This window comes from Centroberyx gerrardi, chromosome 5 (assembly GCF_048128805.1).
Source record: "Centroberyx gerrardi isolate f3 chromosome 5, fCenGer3.hap1.cur.20231027, whole genome shotgun sequence".
In the NCBI taxonomy this organism is placed as follows: Eukaryota; Metazoa; Chordata; class Actinopteri; order Beryciformes; family Berycidae; genus Centroberyx; species Centroberyx gerrardi.
In genome coordinates, this window is record NC_136001.1 from 16,551,150 (window position 1) to 16,569,797 (window position 18,648).

The 18,648-nt window shown below is 41.5% G+C and overlaps 2 protein-coding genes across 2 annotated transcripts; one reads left to right on the forward strand and one right to left on the reverse strand.

Moving 5' to 3' along the window:
• The first annotated feature begins 1,824 nt into the window (after positions 1 to 1,824).
• Positions 1,825 to 6,883, forward strand: LOC139908523 (mucin-3A). The gene is made up of 10 exons (XM_071895249.2): positions 1,825 to 1,965; positions 3,409 to 3,540; positions 4,612 to 4,750; positions 4,967 to 5,091; positions 5,347 to 5,411; positions 5,525 to 5,727; positions 5,870 to 6,035; positions 6,135 to 6,299; positions 6,441 to 6,505; positions 6,843 to 6,883. Exons 1-10 carry the CDS (start codon positions 1,825 to 1,827, stop codon positions 6,881 to 6,883), a joined length of 1,242 nt encoding a protein of 413 aa, XP_071751350.2.
• A 4,197-nt stretch (positions 6,884 to 11,080) lies between these two features.
• errfi1a (ERBB receptor feedback inhibitor 1a) lies at positions 11,081 to 18,335 on the reverse strand. The gene is made up of 4 exons (XM_071895306.2): positions 18,169 to 18,335; positions 14,996 to 15,201; positions 14,717 to 14,805; positions 11,081 to 14,348 (listed from the first exon to the last, which is right to left on the reverse strand). The coding sequence occupies exons 2-4, from the start codon at positions 15,145 to 15,147 to the stop codon at positions 13,228 to 13,230; spliced, it is 1,362 nt and encodes a 453-aa protein (XP_071751407.1). The 5' UTR covers positions 15,148 to 15,201; positions 18,169 to 18,335; the 3' UTR covers positions 11,081 to 13,227.
• Positions 18,336 to 18,648: the final 313 nt, after the last annotated feature.

Below are 18,648 nucleotides of genomic sequence, written 5' to 3' on the forward strand. Positions count from 1 at the left end.
ATTTCAACACATTTTAGTGGTGAAACAACACAAAATACTGAGCAGACACTAACCTCTATTGATGTCACATCCATAACTCCAGCTACCACTGTGACTACCAGTAATGTTATGACAGCAAAAGTCACTACTGCAACTTTGTTTAGCAGTCCCCAAACATCTTCAATACAACTTTCCACAACAGAAGAGCCAATTTCTACGTCATTCAAGACTGATGCACCCACAGTGACAACAGAAGCAGTAACATCCTTTTCCACTGAAGGAAACAAATCCACACCTACTATTACCACTCAGACTCAATATTTCCCTGATACAGCTCCATCAACTACTTCTGAACAAACACAATCCACAGGGAATTTCTCAACATCACTGAACACAGCTCCACAGCAGACAACAGAGAATATGATATCAACTCTAAGCTCAACAATCACCAGTCATTTACTGACACCAACAACAATTCAATCAACATCTACTGCTGACCCACTCTCAAGTACAACTGTGACAATCAATACAGCTTCTACAGACTCTCCCAACATCACACGTTTGACTCAAACTACTGCTGTACCCAAAAGTGAAGAAACAACAACAAATGTACCAACAACAAAGCTTACATTCAGCAGTCCAGAAACGTCTTCACCTCTGCCCCTTTCCTCAACAGAGGAGCCACAGACTAATGCACCCACAGTGACGAATGAATCCGTAATATCTTCACCTTCTTCCACAACTACCAGTGTCACACAAACTTACAGTGAAACAACACAAGATACTCTGCCGACTGCATCCTCTGCCAATGTTTCTGTGACTCCATCAACATCAACTATGACATCATCAACAGCTGGAACAGGAAGTGATGTAACAACAGCAGATGTTTTATCTCGCAGTCCACAAACGTCTTCAGCATTCCACGAAACATTTTCTACAACACACGAGTCTACATTATTCACAACAGATGTCACCAAGGTGACAAACGAATCCATGGAATCCTCCTCCACTTTACTGCCAACCAGCACGCAACACATGTCAACACATTTTAGTGATGAAACAACACAAAATACTGAGCAGACACCAACCTCTATTGATGTCACATCCATAACTCCAGCTACGACTACCAGTGATGTTATGACAGCAAATGTGACTCTTACAACTTCGTTTAGCAGTCCCCAAACATCTTCAGTGCAGCTTTCCACAACAGAAGTGCCACAGTCTACATCTTTCAAGACTGATGCACCCACAGTGACAACAGAAGCAGTAACATCCTTTTCCACTGAAGGAAACAAATCCACACCTACTATTACCACTCAGACTCAATACTTGCCTGATACAGCTCTATTAACTACTTCTGAACAAACACAATCCACAATGAACTTCTCCACATCACTGAACATAGCTCCACAGCAGACAACAGAGAATGTGACATCAACTCCAAGCTCAACAATCACCACTAACGTACTGACACCAACTGCAATTCAATCAACATCTACTGCTGACCCACTCTCAAGTACAACTGTGACAATCAATACAGCTTCTACAGATTCTCCCAACATCACACTTTTGACTCAAACTACTGCTGTACCCAAAAGTGAAGAAACAACAACAAATGTACCAACAACAAAGCTTACATTCAGCAGTCCAGAAACATCTTCACCTCTGCCCCTTTCCTCAACAGAGGAGCCACAGACTAATGCACCCACAGTGACGAATGAATCTGTAACATCTTCACCTTCTTCCACAACTACCAGTGTCACACAAACTTACAGTGAAACAACACAAGATACTCTGCCGACTGCATCCTCTCCCAATGTTTCTGTGACTGCATCAACATCAACTATGACATCATCAACAGCTGGAACAGGAAGTGATGTAACAACAGCAGATGTTTTATCTCACAGTCCACAAACATCTCCAACATTCCACGAAACATCTTCTACAACACAGGAGTCTACATTATTCACAACAGATGTCACCAAGGTGACAAACGAATCCATGGAATCCTCCTCCACTTTACTGCCAACCAGCACACAACAAATTTCAACACATTTTAGTGGTGAAACAACACAAAATACTGAGCAGACACCAACCTCTATTGATGTCACATCCATAACTCCAGCTACGACTACCAGTGATGTTACGACAGCAAATGTGACTCTTACAACTTCGTTTAGCAGTCCCCAAACATCTTCAGTGCAACTTTCCACAACAGAAGTGCCACAGTCTACATCTTTCAAGACGGATGCACCCACAGTGACAACAGAAGCAGTAACATCCTTTTCCACTGAAGGAAACAAATCCACACCTACTGTTACCACTCGGACTCAATACTTGCCTGATACAGCTCCATCAACTACTTCTGAACAAACACAATCCACAATGAACTTCTCCACATCACTGAACACAGCTCCACAGCAGACAACAGAGAATGTGACATCAACTCCAAGCTCAACAATCACCACTAACGTACTGACACCAACTGCAATTCAATCAACATCTACTGCTGACCCACTCTCAAGTACAACTGTGACAATCAATACAGCTTCTACAGATTCTCCCAAAATCACACTTTTGACTCAAACTACTGCTGTACCCAAAAGTGAAGAAACAACAACAAATGTACCAACAACAAAGCTTACATTCAGCAGTCCAGAAACATCTTCACCTCTGCCCCTTTCCTCAGAGGAGCCACAGACTAATGCACCCACAGTGACGAATGAATCTGTAACATCTTCACCTTCTTCCACAACTACCAGTGTCACACAAACTTACAGTGAAACAACACAAGATACTCTGCCGACTGCATCCTCTGCCAATGTTTCTGTGACTCCATCAACATCAACTATGACATCATCAACAGCTGGAACAGGAAGTGATGTAACAACAGCAGATGTTGTATCTCGCAGTCCACAAACGTCTTCAGCATTCCATGAAACATTTTCTACAACACAGGAGTCTACATTATTCACAACAGATGTCACCAAGGTGACAAACGAATCCATGGAATCCTCTTCCACTTCACTGCCAACCAGCACGCAACACATGTCAACACATTTTAGTGATGAAATAACACAAAATACTGAGCAGACACCAACTTCTATTGATGTCACATCCATAACTCCAGCTACGACTACCAGTGATGTTATGACAGTAAATGTGACTCTTACAACTTCGTTTAGCAGTCCCCAAACATCTTCAGTGCAACTTTCCACAACAGAAGTGCCACAGTCTACATCTTTCAAGACTGATGCACCCACAGTGACAACAGAAGCAGTAACGTCCTTTTCCACTGAAGGAAACAAATCCACACCTACTATTACCACTCAGACTCAATACTTGCCTGATACAGCTCCATCAACTACTTCTGGACAAACACAATCCACAATGAACTTCTCCACATCACTGAACACAGCTCCACAGCAGACAACAGAGAATGTGACATCAACTCCAAGCTCAACAATCACCACTAACGTACTGACACCAACTGCAATTCAATCAACATCTACTGCCGACCCACCCTCAAGTACGACTGTGACAATCAATACAGCTTCTACAGTCTCTCCCAAAATCACACTTTTGACTCAAACTACTGCTGTACCCAAAAGTGAAGAAACAACATCAAATGTACCAACAACAAAGCTTACATTCAGCAGTCCAGAAACATCTTCACCTCTGCCCCTTTCCTCAACAGAGGAGCCACAGACTAATGCACCCACAGTGACAAATGAATCCGTAACATCTTCACCTTCTTCCACAACTACCAGTGTCACACAAACTTACAGTGAAACAACACAAGAAACTCTGCCGACTGCATCCTCTCCCAATGTTTCTGTGACTCCATCAACATCAACTATGACATCATCAACAGTTGGAATAGGCAGTGATGTAACAACAGCAAATGTTTCATTTAGCAGTCCACAAACATCTCCAACATTCCACGAAACATCTTCTACAACACAGGAGTCTACATTATTCACAACAGATGTCACCAAGGTGACAAACGAATCCATGGAATCCTCCTCCACTTCACTGCCAACCAGCACGCAACACATGTCAACACATTTTAGTGATGAAACAACACAAAATACTGAGCAGACACCAACCTCTATTGATGTCACATCCATAACTCCAGCTACAACTGTGACTACCAGTAATGTTACGACAGCAAAAGTCACTACTGCTACTTTGTTTAGTAGTCCCCAAACATCTCCAGTGCAACTTTCCACAACAGAAGAGCCACAGTCAACATCATTCAAGACGGATGCACCCACAGTGACAACACAAAATATATTGCCAACTGCATCCTCTCCCGATGTTTCTATAACAGAGAAGTCACAGTCTACACTACTCAATACTGACTTCCCACAGCCATCTTCCACTGCACAAATCAAATCCACTCAAACCCACCATTCACCAGAAACAACACATTCACTTACAACTGGGCAAGTTCATACAACCAAATTCTCTACAGCACAGATTATTACAGTGCAGACTACAACGGCTGTGACATCAGCGGAAACAACCAGCACAAACGCACTTACACCAGAAATCAGTCAGTCAACATCTACCATCAGACCATTGTCAAATGCTACAGTAACAGTGATAAGACCATCTACAACTCCCCAGTGTACGGCTGAGGACTGTCATTGTAACGGGGCTCCCTGTTCATTCAATGTTACACTTGGAAAATGTCAGTGCCACTGTCAAGGTTTCACCTATGGAGATACATGCTCGTATGGACACAATGAGACAACAGCTGTTGTTGGTGAGGGTTTTTTTTTGTCTCCAAATACTGTCTTGTACAATCTTGTTATGACTGAAAATAATGTAGAATGCAGACTTAAGTTACAGGATTTAAACTACATGCTTGTCTTAATTTTGAATAGATTTGTTTGCTTTGTGCATTGATACCGCTTCTACTTCATGCTCAGTGTGAAACGTTATTGCAATATTAAAATAATGGTATCATAATTCTTTGCAGATAGCGAAGCAATACCAACAAGAAAAGCAAATATTTCTTTGGAAATCATGAAGACATTTGAGGATGCTTTTAATAATCTAAACTCACCTCAGTCACAAGAATTCATCCGTACATTAACAACGGAGGTACAACATGTTTTTTTTTTCAATGTTCCATGAGTTAATGATCTTTACACAATAAGTGATGATAAAGCAGAGAATATTTACTCATGCCATATAATTACTTCTACCTGATAATTTTCGCAAATGTTAAATACAGATTAATAATTGTGTGTATTATGCTCTACACATTTTGATTTGATGTGAATATCCAAAGAACATCTGTATTTATTGTCATAATTGTGTTATAGTAAGAGCTGTCATGTGTTCTCTTGTTTCCAGCTCAGTGCCCTATGCAAAGAGGTAGATCCACAGAACTTCAAAACTGTACAAGTCATCAAATTAAGGTAGGTTTTTTTAGAGTATTAATTTATCACAAAATACTTTAATGTACTGTTTGATCCGGTGCATGTTGTTCTTGTTTAATAATATCTATTGTTTTTTTTGTTTCTTGCTGTAGACCAGGAAGTGTTGTTGCAGAGTCTGTAGCAGAGTACAACTACACAAACAATGAAACTCAAATCCAGATTATCAACACTAAACTAGGTGACATATTGACTGGCATCTTGAATGACACAAGGAACCTCAAGAGAATTGCTCAGGCCTTTGGTAATGTGGATGTGCAGCTAAATGGAGTTATCTTGCAGCCAACTGATATTAAAAGTGAGTATATCATGTGTCAAATATAAACATGCATCATTCCAAACATTGCTACTTTGAACAGTAAACTTCTCTTCTCTTACAATATGTCTCAGTTAGGCATGGTATTCATACAAAATTATACATGCATTTTTTAATCAAACAGATATCACAGACCTGCAGCCTTTTATTAACTGCAGTCAGTTTGCTGATTACACTGCTGAGGTTACTGATGGTCGCTGGCAGTGTGTTGGACCTTGTAAAACGAATCCTGACTACTGTCATCAACATGGAGAATGTCAGAATGACATTCTAATTGGGCCGACCTGTAGGTAAGACAAAAACAAATATTTCTGGATATTATCTGAATTCTGACTATCTTACATTTGATTCCTGTTGAATCAGATCACTCATGTGCCTCTCAAACACAGGTGCTATGAGTCTAGCCTGGAGCAGTATTATGGGCAACAGTGTGACTTCTTCCGCTGGGGTCCAGGTTTCTATGGAGCACTCTTTGGATCGCTGGCGGCAGCCTTGCTCCTGATTATTATTGTCATTGCGGTCATTGTGGCCAAAAGGAGACATATGGGCATTTGGTGGGTTATGACGGCCCAAATGCATATCCCTATGTAGTGATATCCAAATGGTCAACAAATTATGCTTTGCTTTGCTCATAATGATCAAATTACAAACATTGCCAAAGTCCATATGCTGAAGAAATTGTCTCCATATCTCAGGACTCCCAAATCCCATGGCAGACTGACTGATTTTGAGGGAGACTTCTTTGACTTCTCACATACAGGTTTGTCCTGGTCTGCTTTTTCAGTAATCCTTAATCTCTTTCTCAGCAGTGATTTTAACAAGTACCGGTATTCACAATTTGAGCATCTTTTCACCAGGCCTGGCTGCAGACCGGTCCACATTGGAAGGTTTTAGGCCACGTCTAGAGAATGTTGACCCCAGATTACAGGTATTCTTGTTTATTATTATGCATTTCCATACTTACAATGCCTACGAAAGCCACTAAGTAACTACTAGCCTATTTTCCATCAAATATTCTGAGAAGGACTGATGCATTAAATGTGAGCTAATACTGAAAATGTTGATATTATTGTGCTTTGCTTCCTGTATTTCTCCAGGTCAGAACCAAACGTCCAGAGGTATTGTACAGCAACCCTAGATGAAGACTACAGATTGGAGAGTTTTGTTTTCATTGTTAAGTTTTCCATACTAGCAATGAACAAAGCAAGTTTACAGATCAGTCTGAATGTTGTTGGAACCAGCAATAAAATATTGTATATAACCCAATATACAAATATTGAATTATTATATTATTTATACCTATATTTATATTCACTGTTAATTATTGTAGCCTACCTTCATATCAAATGATCCTACAACTGCAAACCACTGTTTGTTACTTAATTAAAGCCACAGCCATCCATATTTACATTAAATGTTTTGAGTGTTTTAATTTCCATCCTCATCTATGAAAACTATGTTGATACACTAAGCAATTTTGGGGTCAGTGAGCAACGCTCCTCTGCAGCAAAGTGAGACACAAGGTCAGAAAAACTATATTCAAAGAATCTTTTCTATTCCTAGATATCCCTTGAAGTCTTGGGCAACTCTGATGGACAGAAGTGCCCAGGGGTTGTCTCAGCATTGTTGCCTTAATCACATGGAAACACGTTGTTGCCATATTTGAATAGATTTTTGACCCAGGTGTCTTGTTATAATGCCTTTTGCTGCAAGCATTGCACATCTACATTGCCAAAAATATTGCCTAGTGTGTCACCACTTTAAGAGTACACTAAATAATACCAAAAATGTAGAAAATGTGCTGAATTTGCTGAGTAGCCCTTGGGTGTAATGTTGTGAACTAGGAATAAGCCCAAGAGTATAGATTCAAACTACTTTAGGTTGTGATCAGCATTTTGAGTGGAGTGTGGAGCAGGTTGGGTCTGGGATGTCTTAACCTACTGCTGAGCCTGCTGAGGGTGTTTTGGGTGTAATTCAGCTAAATGTGATGGGAGATGCATCTCACCCACCTCCTTTTCCTCTACATCATATCGAGGCTTCTGTTCATCCAAAAGTAACACAAGGGATACTTACCCCAGACGAAAAATCACCATTACTTAAACACTTTAGTTTTGCTGTGATATAGCTATAGGCTATCATTCTAAAATGTATTAGGATTAAAGGATTATATGTATTACTGTAGCCTAGTTGTTTTTCGTTGGGGTGCATTGAAACGCCAATTACATCTCAAGAGACAAACACATGGAAACCAAGATGAATCATGAGTTTACCTGTTAGTTTCTTGACACGCTCCTGTGCCGACGACACAACTTGGCATTACTTCGGCATTCCAACATGGCGGTTAATGATCAAATCCAGTGTTGGATTGTGTAGTTTGAAGATGAAGACACACTATTCTCTGACAACTCTGCCAAGCATCACTTGCTCCAGCCTTTTGAAGTTTAATCAGGGAGTTCATTTTCTCTGCAACAGTGATGGTTACTATTGACTTCCGTCAGAGTAGTTATAATCTTCTGTCACTAGATGGCGTGCGTGCTCTCATATGATAACATTTTGCTTTTGCCATTTGTGTGAGAGAGCAAGGGAATATACAGAGAGGATGTCTAGAGTAGTAGCCTACTTGGCGACACTATAGTATCTAGTCCTAACTTTAAGGCTGATATTCAGAGATGAAGTGGTAATTAAAAAGGTGGGTATACTCTGAATTCCACTCATGATCATCATAAACAACCACCAATACAAGCAAAAATGTATTACACTTTGAGAAAAACATTAATTCATGCTCCCTTAACAGACTTAAAAGAAAGTCAGTTTGATGCTACTTTATGTACACCAGTGGTTCTCAATCCTTGGGGCCGGAGCACTGCTGTTTCCTACCAGGTAGCTAATTGCATGCATGTCACCTTAAAAAGGAGGGTAAACTGTATTTCTCAGATAAAAAAGGTGGGTAAACCGAGTTTAGGTGGGTTCACCCTCATTCCTCATTCCTACTTACATCTAGATTCAGTTTGCCTCTTTTATATCCACCATCCTGAGTGTTTGATCATAATTTTCAAATGCCTTCAGACATGACTAAATCTGAAACACATCATCATTTTAGAAACAACACGTGTAGCCTATATATTGGTATATTATACAGTCTTATGAGTAGAGAATTCTTTTTAAAATAGCATATAGTTGCATTAAGAATATGGTTTTAGATAGTTTATTGATATATTTGAAACTGGAATATTGCTTATGTTGGTTTGAACTTTTAAACTTATCTTATTGAGTGTTTCATCCCTTATGTACAGGAATGTAGCCTCAAGTCAGCAGATGAAGCTCTTATGAAAGCTTCAAACTTCAGACCAAAGGTGATTGTGAATTTGTCATCAGGACCCCTGTTTTAAGTTGTCTTTTGAAAACAAAAGTTGCATTTAACTGATTTGTATCTTTCTTTCTGGTTTCTGTGCATCTGTATATATATTAAATTACTGTTACAGTATCTGCTTGATATTCAAATCCGATTTCTCAATCACTGAGTAACCTTGAATGGATCCAGCAGTGACAGTCTTGATTGCAAATATTGTAAATTATTTGTTTTTATTTACTGATTCTCTCTTCTTCATAACGTTATGTGAGGATTTGGTGTTGTTTCTGATATTGCATCAATAGAGCCAGAGGTGTCAGTCATCCAGTATTCTTGTCTATGTTTTTCAGTGTTATTGTTTTGTGCTTTTGTTGTAAAATATTTGCATATTATCATTATTATTGCTACCACCACTACCGTTACACCCTAGATCTATGCAGCACTGCAGACTTGTGTAAGAGCCAGACATAGAAAGCAGACATGCTCTATTCCATCTGCAGACCAAACAACAGAGGTTATGTAACAATTAACGAGGCAGCAACCATAATGAGCATAATAATTCTTATCATGAAAAAGGAGCTCGTTCCACTGGGTAATCTTCAGCAGAACCAGCCAAGGACTTCTGTCTAATTACTTGATGCCAAAAATATATTTATCAGTGTTGTAGTTGAGCTACTAAACCTCCAAGTCGAGTTCCATGTCCTCAGTGCTTGAGCCCAAATTAAGTCCATATCCTGGCGGAAATGTTCAATTGAAGGGTCAAGATGTGTTGAGAGCAGACAACTGAGTTGTTATCATGTAACTTTATGTTCAGGGATCAGAAGTCATTCAAAAACTCAAGCACAATACAAGGGGGGTTTGTGAAAGGTAGGAAGTACTGAGAATAGCAAAGTACCGGCTAGATGTTAAACAAAACAAAGGAATTTATTTGCAATCAATTGGTACTTGTAAGGTTATCAGACAAGTGGGCCTTCAGGAGAGAGAGAGAGAGAGAGACAGAGACAGAGAGACAGAGAAAGAGCTAGACAAAGACAGCTTGGGGAACAAAGTGACTGAAATTCGCCAATGCACAGGCTCTGGTGTAACGATCCCTTGTGCTAGCACAGCCAAGTCTGATAAAAGTTCCATGTCCAGTCATAAGTCGAGTCAAAAGTCATGAAAATTGTGAAAATGGAGTCCAAGTCCAATCACAAGTCTGAATCCTGGACTTGAGTACTACAGCAAAGCCTTTTTGTACTCCAACAACAGCACTGCAACAGTACAACAATGCATGTTTTGCCTTTGATTTATCTGCAAGCACACCTCAAATCAGTTGGCTTGTTGATTCATTTGGCACTTGATCTTTCCTGCCCCCACCAGGCCACATTTTAAATGAGTAGCCTTTGTCGCAGTTGCCATAGTCACCACCCATGCTGTCGCCTAGCAGCTCACCCAAGAGTGAACCAGGTGAAAGGGTTTGCAGGTGGCCTAGATAGTTCACACTGTCGCCTTTTGTTCCACTGAGAGGATAGTACACAATCAATTATTATCAGCACACCATACCTACAGAAATGACTGCTGCCTTTTCAAGAGATTATGGTGGATGAAGTAACAGCAGCTGAATACACCCTATTTAAGTAATTATTTTACCTCTGGTGCTCTGTGTGGTTCACTGTGGTTTCGGCTCCATGCCTAACCACATGGACAAAAGTTAAAGAGTGAAAGCACTTGCAACATTGTTAAACGCTTCAAACCTGGGGCTCGAAGCTGGCTGCCATGGAGCATCTGAGTTGTCGAGCGGCGAGGGGAAGAGTCAAAGTTATAACCAGGAAGAGGAAGGGAATATATACCTGTCAGTCGATCTGTGTAAGTCACTCTTCTCTATCTGGATGGTGGCCAGTCACAATAAGGCACAGCATGAGGGTGTGTGGGTGATAAAACAGGCCAAACAGCTGAGTTAAGAGTTCACTCGACACATTCACAGAAATATAACAGAATGAAGCAGACTCATAAATAAGTTGTTTTATTTTGTTTTCTTTTTAAAGACTATAGATTGATCAACTATTCATAACGACAAATGGAATTGTTAAATACTGTACACAGCATACTGTACTCTCCCAGTGCATGTCTTCACCACAGCAGAGAACGTCAGTTATTCCTTGATGAACTAGTCTTCATTTGGTTTTATTATTTCTAATAAGACATATGAATACGTTAAGATTAAATAATATCAGTGTATAATGTAAACATTTTTCAGACATTTAAGTCAAAACAACATTGTGTTGGCAAGGTTTGTGAGCAGAAGGGAGAGAAAAAGTATACTTCAATGACCGTTTGACCTTAGCGCTTATCTGTTTCCCAAATTGAACACCATGTTCTATACCAAGGGTTACTTCAATGAATGTGCTACATTTACTATATGATCCTGATGGTTTTTCAATCATCTATAACAATAAAATTCATATATTTTCTTGGCTGCCAGCAGCCAAAGTCTCTCGGACCACACCCACTGCAATCATGTAAGGCAGGAATGCATGAGCAGAACAGGAAAGTCTGTGTCAGGCAGGTAAGCCCTGCACTGTCTGTGTAATGCGTCTGTGTTAACAGGTTTGCCTAATATCTCCATAATCTAAGATCTCTAATGGTAGACAACATATCCTATATTAGAATTCATTTTGTATTATTCTTAATCTTAACTAATTGCCTCAGTGGAGGTGTTACTTGTTCATTGTCCACTTGTAATTGAATAAAAAAAAAAATTGTCAGTTCACCTATTCATATGTAGCTGGTTACCTCGTCTTCTCTGAGGACCATTAATTTATAATGTGACCTTAGACACTATTTAAATCAAGGGGATGTGAAATATTATAATTATAATATCAAGGGAGGTAGTACGTGAGGCAAATTAGTTCCAAGCAATGACTCACAGCTTGACCAAAAATGAACTCCTCCAACTGTTTGACATAATTCAGTAAGAACAGCATACATTCACATAATGTTCAACAGGCCAATTTCTGTGCAATAAAACAGACCTGGACACTGAAAGAAAGTAATATAAGTGTGCACTTTAGAGGGTTGTACTTAAAAGCAGGTGCTGCAAACAAGCAGAGCACGGTAACAAATATTGTTAAAAAAATTTCTACTAATTGTAGAAAGTCATTCTATATAGTATCACCAGAACACTTTTCCTACTGCTGTTCACATGCACAAATACACACATACATACATACATACATACATACATACATACATACATACATACATACATACATACATACATACATACATACATACATACATACATACATACATACATACATACATACATACATACATACATACATACATACATACATACGAAGAGACAAGTACACCAATATAAGCTGCACTAGACATTCCACTGGAAACATGCATAGCTACCAGTAATACACCCACCCACTAGTACAAAATGTACATGCCTTGTGGGAGACACAAATTAACGCAGATATAGTAGCCTGAGTAAGACTGGAACTTCATCAAGGCGGGAAACTATATCAGTCTTGACATGCATTCTTAAAGCATATCCATGCATACATAATAGCAACTAAAATGGGGATTTGCATAATAGCATCCTTCATTTCCTTAAAAATAAATTGGCCTTGTATTTAAACTTCATATATTAAGTGATACATGGTTACTTTACTGACCTTTTGTCCCTTGTGAGATACAAAAGCTATGTCAAAAAACCCTAATGCATCTCACAAAACATCCTCAACCTTCCAGACACAAAACACTGAGCACATGAGGTTCAAGTCCTGCTTGTACCTTTTGACTGCACCACATCATCAGCAAAACAGTACAATATTGAATATCATGAAATAATCATATCAAAAATAATCTCTACAATGTTGAATTTTACCCACAATCTATAGTCAGAGACACAGCATTTAAGTAAAGCATCTCTCTGTTGTGATAGCCATTCCAACATTTCCAGTAACTGCATACAGTGCACACATACCCTGTGTTTTCAGAATACAGAAGGGGTAAAAAAAAAAAAATGAGTAAAAGCAGCAGTTTGAGGGGCGTTAGCGTCCAGTTTCACCTTTTTGCCAAGTGGTTTTTGCTCATGTACCGTAGAGTCCTCTCCTACTTAGACTTTTCAAGACTAAAACTTTTCAAACTAAATCCACATGTGGTCTCCTCCCGGTCTGACAGTCCCAGTCTGAGTCTGACGCCTCTGCATTACGACCTGCAGGGCTGTTCACAACCCGCAGAAACTTCTCCACATAAGGGGTGTCCATGAAAGCAGGCCGCTGAGGCAGGAGATAGTAGTGTGTGGTGCTGGCCTTCCTGCCGTTCTCCATGACGGGCAGGATGCAGGGTGAGCCCTCGCTGTTCTGTCTCTGTAAACCCCGGAAGCTCACATACTTAGGATCCGGTGCAAAGCTTTGGGTGGGGGGCATCACCCCGTTCATGTACGTCGGGAGGCTCTTGGGACTGGGGGTACGGGAGCTGCCTCTGGACAAAGGTTCCCTTGGGGGCACCTTGGGGGGTTTGTCGTCATCACTGTAAGCCCCCGACGAGACCTCTGCTGACCAGCGGCGGTAGTCTACTGTCTTGATGGGCCGTGGAGGGATAGGGGGTGGCACTTCTGGCTTATCCATGCCGTGGGTGTAGCGGTGGTGGCACGGCAGGCGCAGTGATGTGGGCTTGTTGAAGGAACCGGCTGGGCCAGAGTGAGAGCGCCGCAGCTTCCTCTGAGCCCGGTCCTGCTGTCTCTGACAAACGACCACCAGTGGCTCAGGCGGTTCCGGCGGCTGCTGCTCAGGTGGTTCCCGCACCTCCTGCTGTGGCTGCGGTTGGTGCTGCTGTTGGGGCTGCTGCGGGCTTTGCTGCCCTGTTGGACCCTCAAAGTAAGCGTAATTAATCTGCCCGCAGCCCCTGAAGCTCCGTCGGCTCGGGACTCCATAGCGAAAAGGAGACGATTTGGGACAATGATCAGGCACCAGGCAGCGGCTGTCGTCTGAACTCGTGAAAAATTCGACCTCGTTGTCAATAGCCTGCTCATGGGAGATGTCCGTTTGTGCGGGGAGGGGCGGGAGAGGCTTGGAACATCTGCCTGGCGTCTGTGGCGGACTGCTGCACTCGTACACAGACAGCCTCTGGAATGAGGGGACCACCTGGTCATCATCAGCAGGGCTTGGGGTGGACAGTTCAGCACTGCATGACAGGGAGAGATGGGTGGGCCTGGATTTCTTAGGGGGTAATCTCTGTGTGCTGGGGCTATGTTTCTGTCCTGTCAGTGGGGAAACACAAAAGTAAGAGTAATTATCATATTGTTGAACAATAATAATGATTTGTATCCATTGTATCCTGTACAAAAAGGTTAAAAAACGTTTTGTATTTAAATTCTGGCAGTGGTGTGTTTGGAGGTCACATAATTTGTTACAACCATAAAACCCATCTCTCACATTTTGGTTAAACATTTCCATTGGCAAATTTAGATTTGGACTCCCAGCATGCTCTGACTTTCTGGAAAACCACTTACTCAGTATGTAGCAGCTGGTTCAAAAGTACAATTCAAGGTCTCCGTTTCTAGCATGAGAGTATGTTGGAAGATGCATGCACTGATGGGTCGTACAGTGGATAGATCCAAGCACTTACTCTCATAAGTTAGAGATGGTGTAGGTGGCACCTGTTGCTGGGCACGGGAGCTGTGATCCATGTGTGCAGGATCTATACTGAAGTAGAAGCTGTTAAAAAGAAAAATTATAACGTTAATATTAACCACAGTAATAATCTTGCCACTTACTTTACACTTTACTACAAGAAATCCTGGCAGAGTGCCTTTGGTGAACCATAAACCCTTCAGAACCTCATGCAGATTTCAAACACTTTCCCTTTCTAGTAATGACCTGCTAGTATTGGCACCAGAGCACTCACTTGTCCAGCTCATGGCGATAGGTCCATGAGGGTTTGGATCCAGCCATGCTGTGACAATAGCTGCCCCGCAGGAAGGGGCTTTCTGCGGGAAAACAGATCTCCTGGGTACTCAGGCCCGCTGTGGACATGCTCCAGGCACACTCGGGTCGCATCAAAGCCAGGAAACACTCAGATCGCCCGGCTGGCTGCCACTGCTTCTGGTGTACCTGTAACACAGCCAAGACACAGACATGAATGACAGTGAAAGAGCGTTGGAAGCAGAGGCCAATGAAGAGGAACAAAACCTGTATGCAGCATACTGAAAAATTCCCTCTAAAACCAGAGCCAGTAACTTATAGTGAAGCCAAGAGTTTTGCAGAGGAGAACACTTCAAAGGAAGAAAATCTTGATATCAGAATGGAGGCCAAAATACAGAATCTTCCTCTCCCTCTCTAAAGCTGTCCACCTGGCCCAACTCTTTCATAAGAGTCATGGCCTTGTGCATGTAGTGGTGCATTTCACAGAAAACATGAGGCAACATTCTCCTTGGCTCCTCTGACTGTGGAATGGCAACGATGATAACGCTCAGTTTGACGGGGCTTTAGGACAGTTGTGCCCCAACAAGCCCTGGGGACAGACTCTGGCCAGGAGTTTTTACAAACTAAATGCGCAAGCGATATATAGACAAAAAAAAGAGATTGCTGAGGGAAGACCTTGTTGGTTAAAACGTTGCTATAATGAAGACTTGGGAGCTTGCATCAAGTGTGCAGATTTTTTTGTTCTTCAAGTCTACTTTTATAAAACAACTGGTCTAAACCTAGATGGGATGTGGACACGTCTCATGTACAAATGTCAGAAAACTAAAAATAAATACCATCCTTTAATTTTTAAGAGGATTTAACAAAGTAGAAACCTATGTGAGTTTTACAAAGTGGAAACTGTGAGTGGCATAAGTGTCTCAATTCTAAATTATTTGATACTACACACTGAAAAATGTAGGCTAATACACAAGTATGTACAACAACATTGTACATTCTCCAATAAATCACCAACAGAGGTGTTTCTATGGGCATTCAATGATCCTTAGGCTTCACCTATAGCCAGAGTCTATTTAAGCCCAAGTTTTTTTCATTACAGTAAGTTTAAAATTTAGTGATTTCTGCATAATTATGCCTCTCAACTTAATATAATTTTACTGTTAACAATTTATGTTGAAACTCAGAGAGCGTGTGCTGCAGAGCTGAACAGCAAAGAGCTCCTCCTGTTACCAGAGATAAACCTGGTGTTGCAAGCGCTCCTCATGTCAAATGACCTGGATGTTCGCGTCGGCTCTGCATCAGGGCTGAGTAAACAATGCATACAATGTTCAGAGGGGATGATCGAGCAGCACACTGATATTTGTGCGGTCAGCATTGCGCAGGATGCAAAACTAACACTGATTTTGGCTGCTTACTGGATGAACCTGTTGCCCATGATACAATCTCTAATCTTACATTAAGAAGATTTGTTTTCTTTGGGCTGTGAGGTGGAATGAGTTTGGAAAGTCACAAAGTTTAAGTAAGCAGAGCCTTGACATTTTCAATAAAGACCAGAGATCAGAATAATCAAGCAAGAGTATCATGAGTAACTATAAAGTGTCTTTGTTGTACAGCTGTGCATATATGAGTGACTGTGATAGCAGCCATGCATTGTTGCATCAGATCTTATAATGACTTAAGTGCACTAGCAACATTTTCAACACTATTAATCACACATTTCAGAAAACAGGTGCATCAATAATCTTAATGGTCATCGCTGCTGGAGACCACAAATGGGTGTGTGCACACCCAGAGACAAGCTGTCCTCCTTATAATGTAGGGGTGATGACTGAGAGGAACATGGCCCCTAGTTCCTGGTCTCCTAGGAACAAATGACTAGAGAGGGGCCATATCTATGTGATGCCCAGACAGCTGGTGAGAAACAAAGCTCTAAAACAACAGGAAGCTTGGGACATCAGCCTGAGCCAAATTGCCCAACAAGGCATCCAATCCCTCTGCCCAGGGCCGGCGATTCGGTTCGGCGGGGATGGGAAGCAACCTGATCCTCGATAATGAACCCCCAGGGGCCTGCGCTTCCTCTTGCAACAGGTGCAAAGACAGTTCATCCTGGCAGTTAACCACAGGCGCATTTACAGGCAACAGGATTAAACAAATGATGGGTAGTCATGCAGAGCATTAACCCTCTTAAGGAGGAATTTTGTGAGCCACTCATTTCAGAGCAGAATGTGGGCTTTGTATAGTTAGGCTTGACCTCTCTTCTATCACATGGGTCATAGGTGGACAGAGTCCTCTGGTAATCTGCAGGATGTGAAAATACTGACAGATGACCTGAGGAGGGGATTTAGTGAAGAAGAACACGCAGGGTCCCGGGGCGGGGGCGTCAGGGCTCCAAAACATCAGCAGATAGCTTGCTTTTGATAGGACACTAGGCACACGCAACCCTTGCAGGAAGGAGTTCACACCCCACCTGCGACACCCCTGCAGCGGTTTCCCAGCAACCATACCCGCTCTACCTGTGCGGCAAGCAAACAGCGCGCACACCCCCTCACTTTACCGGATTGAGATAATAATGGTTAAAAGCTCTCTAGCAGGCAGGTGACTCACACCACAACACACGCTATTTGACAAGTCTAGGAAATGATGAAATTGAATGGATTTTTGTGTGTGTGTGTGTGTGTGTGTGTGTGTGTGTGTGTGTGTGTGTGTGTGTTGTTCCAAGCGAAAATAAAACAATATGATACCTACAGGATATTAGCCTGGAATAAAACCATATAAGGGTTATTGGCTTGCAATTAACCAAAGGGCAATGAAACAATTATGGAATATTCTCCTTTTATATGTGTTATGAGATAAGGTTAGGCATCATAAACCTAGTGAAAATAACAAATGCATTTCGTATGTCTAATTCTGTCAGGTCCTGTCAAATCATATTGAGTTCAGCTAAAAGAAAATGTGCCTCCCTAAAAGGCAGTCATAATCTCGCTCCCTGAGAAAAACAAAACAGAACAAACTACAGCATATAAAATGTAGGAGTAATCTGACTGAAAGCTGAAGCTGCATCAATCATATGGCTGTCATGTTGTCACCAACATACAAAACAAGACACAGACTAGACGCGGGGCATATCAGACATTTCAAATTATTTTCTGAACTCACCTAAATAACTTCGCAATTTTCCTCCGCTGCCAGACCCCTAGAGTCCTCTTTGGCAAAATATAGCTCCTTGGTTTCTGTGGTGTTTTGATATAATTCTGTAAGCTTCAGTTTTCTATTGCATCAGGCACAGGACGTCAGCGCGGTGGTGATACTGTAACTATAATGTGACACTTTTAGATAGTCTAGTATTGTAGTGAGCGTTGTTCTTTTAAGCTCCACCACACTACAAAAACGCAGTGGCTCCGCCTCACACACTTGCCCTTAAAGCTACAGCGTTTATTTTACAAGCCTGCCTGAACAGTCTCACTCCAGAGTATGCAATAAGAGAGGCTGAGAGTCATGCGTGTGGATTGCAGAATCAACCTTGAACATACAGAGGGCTCATTTAAGCATAGCCTAAGTTAACTTGATATGATCAAAGTCTGCAGTACTTAGTTTATCTCTGCTTTTAACCTGGGGGGGGGGGCAGAGCAGGTGTTA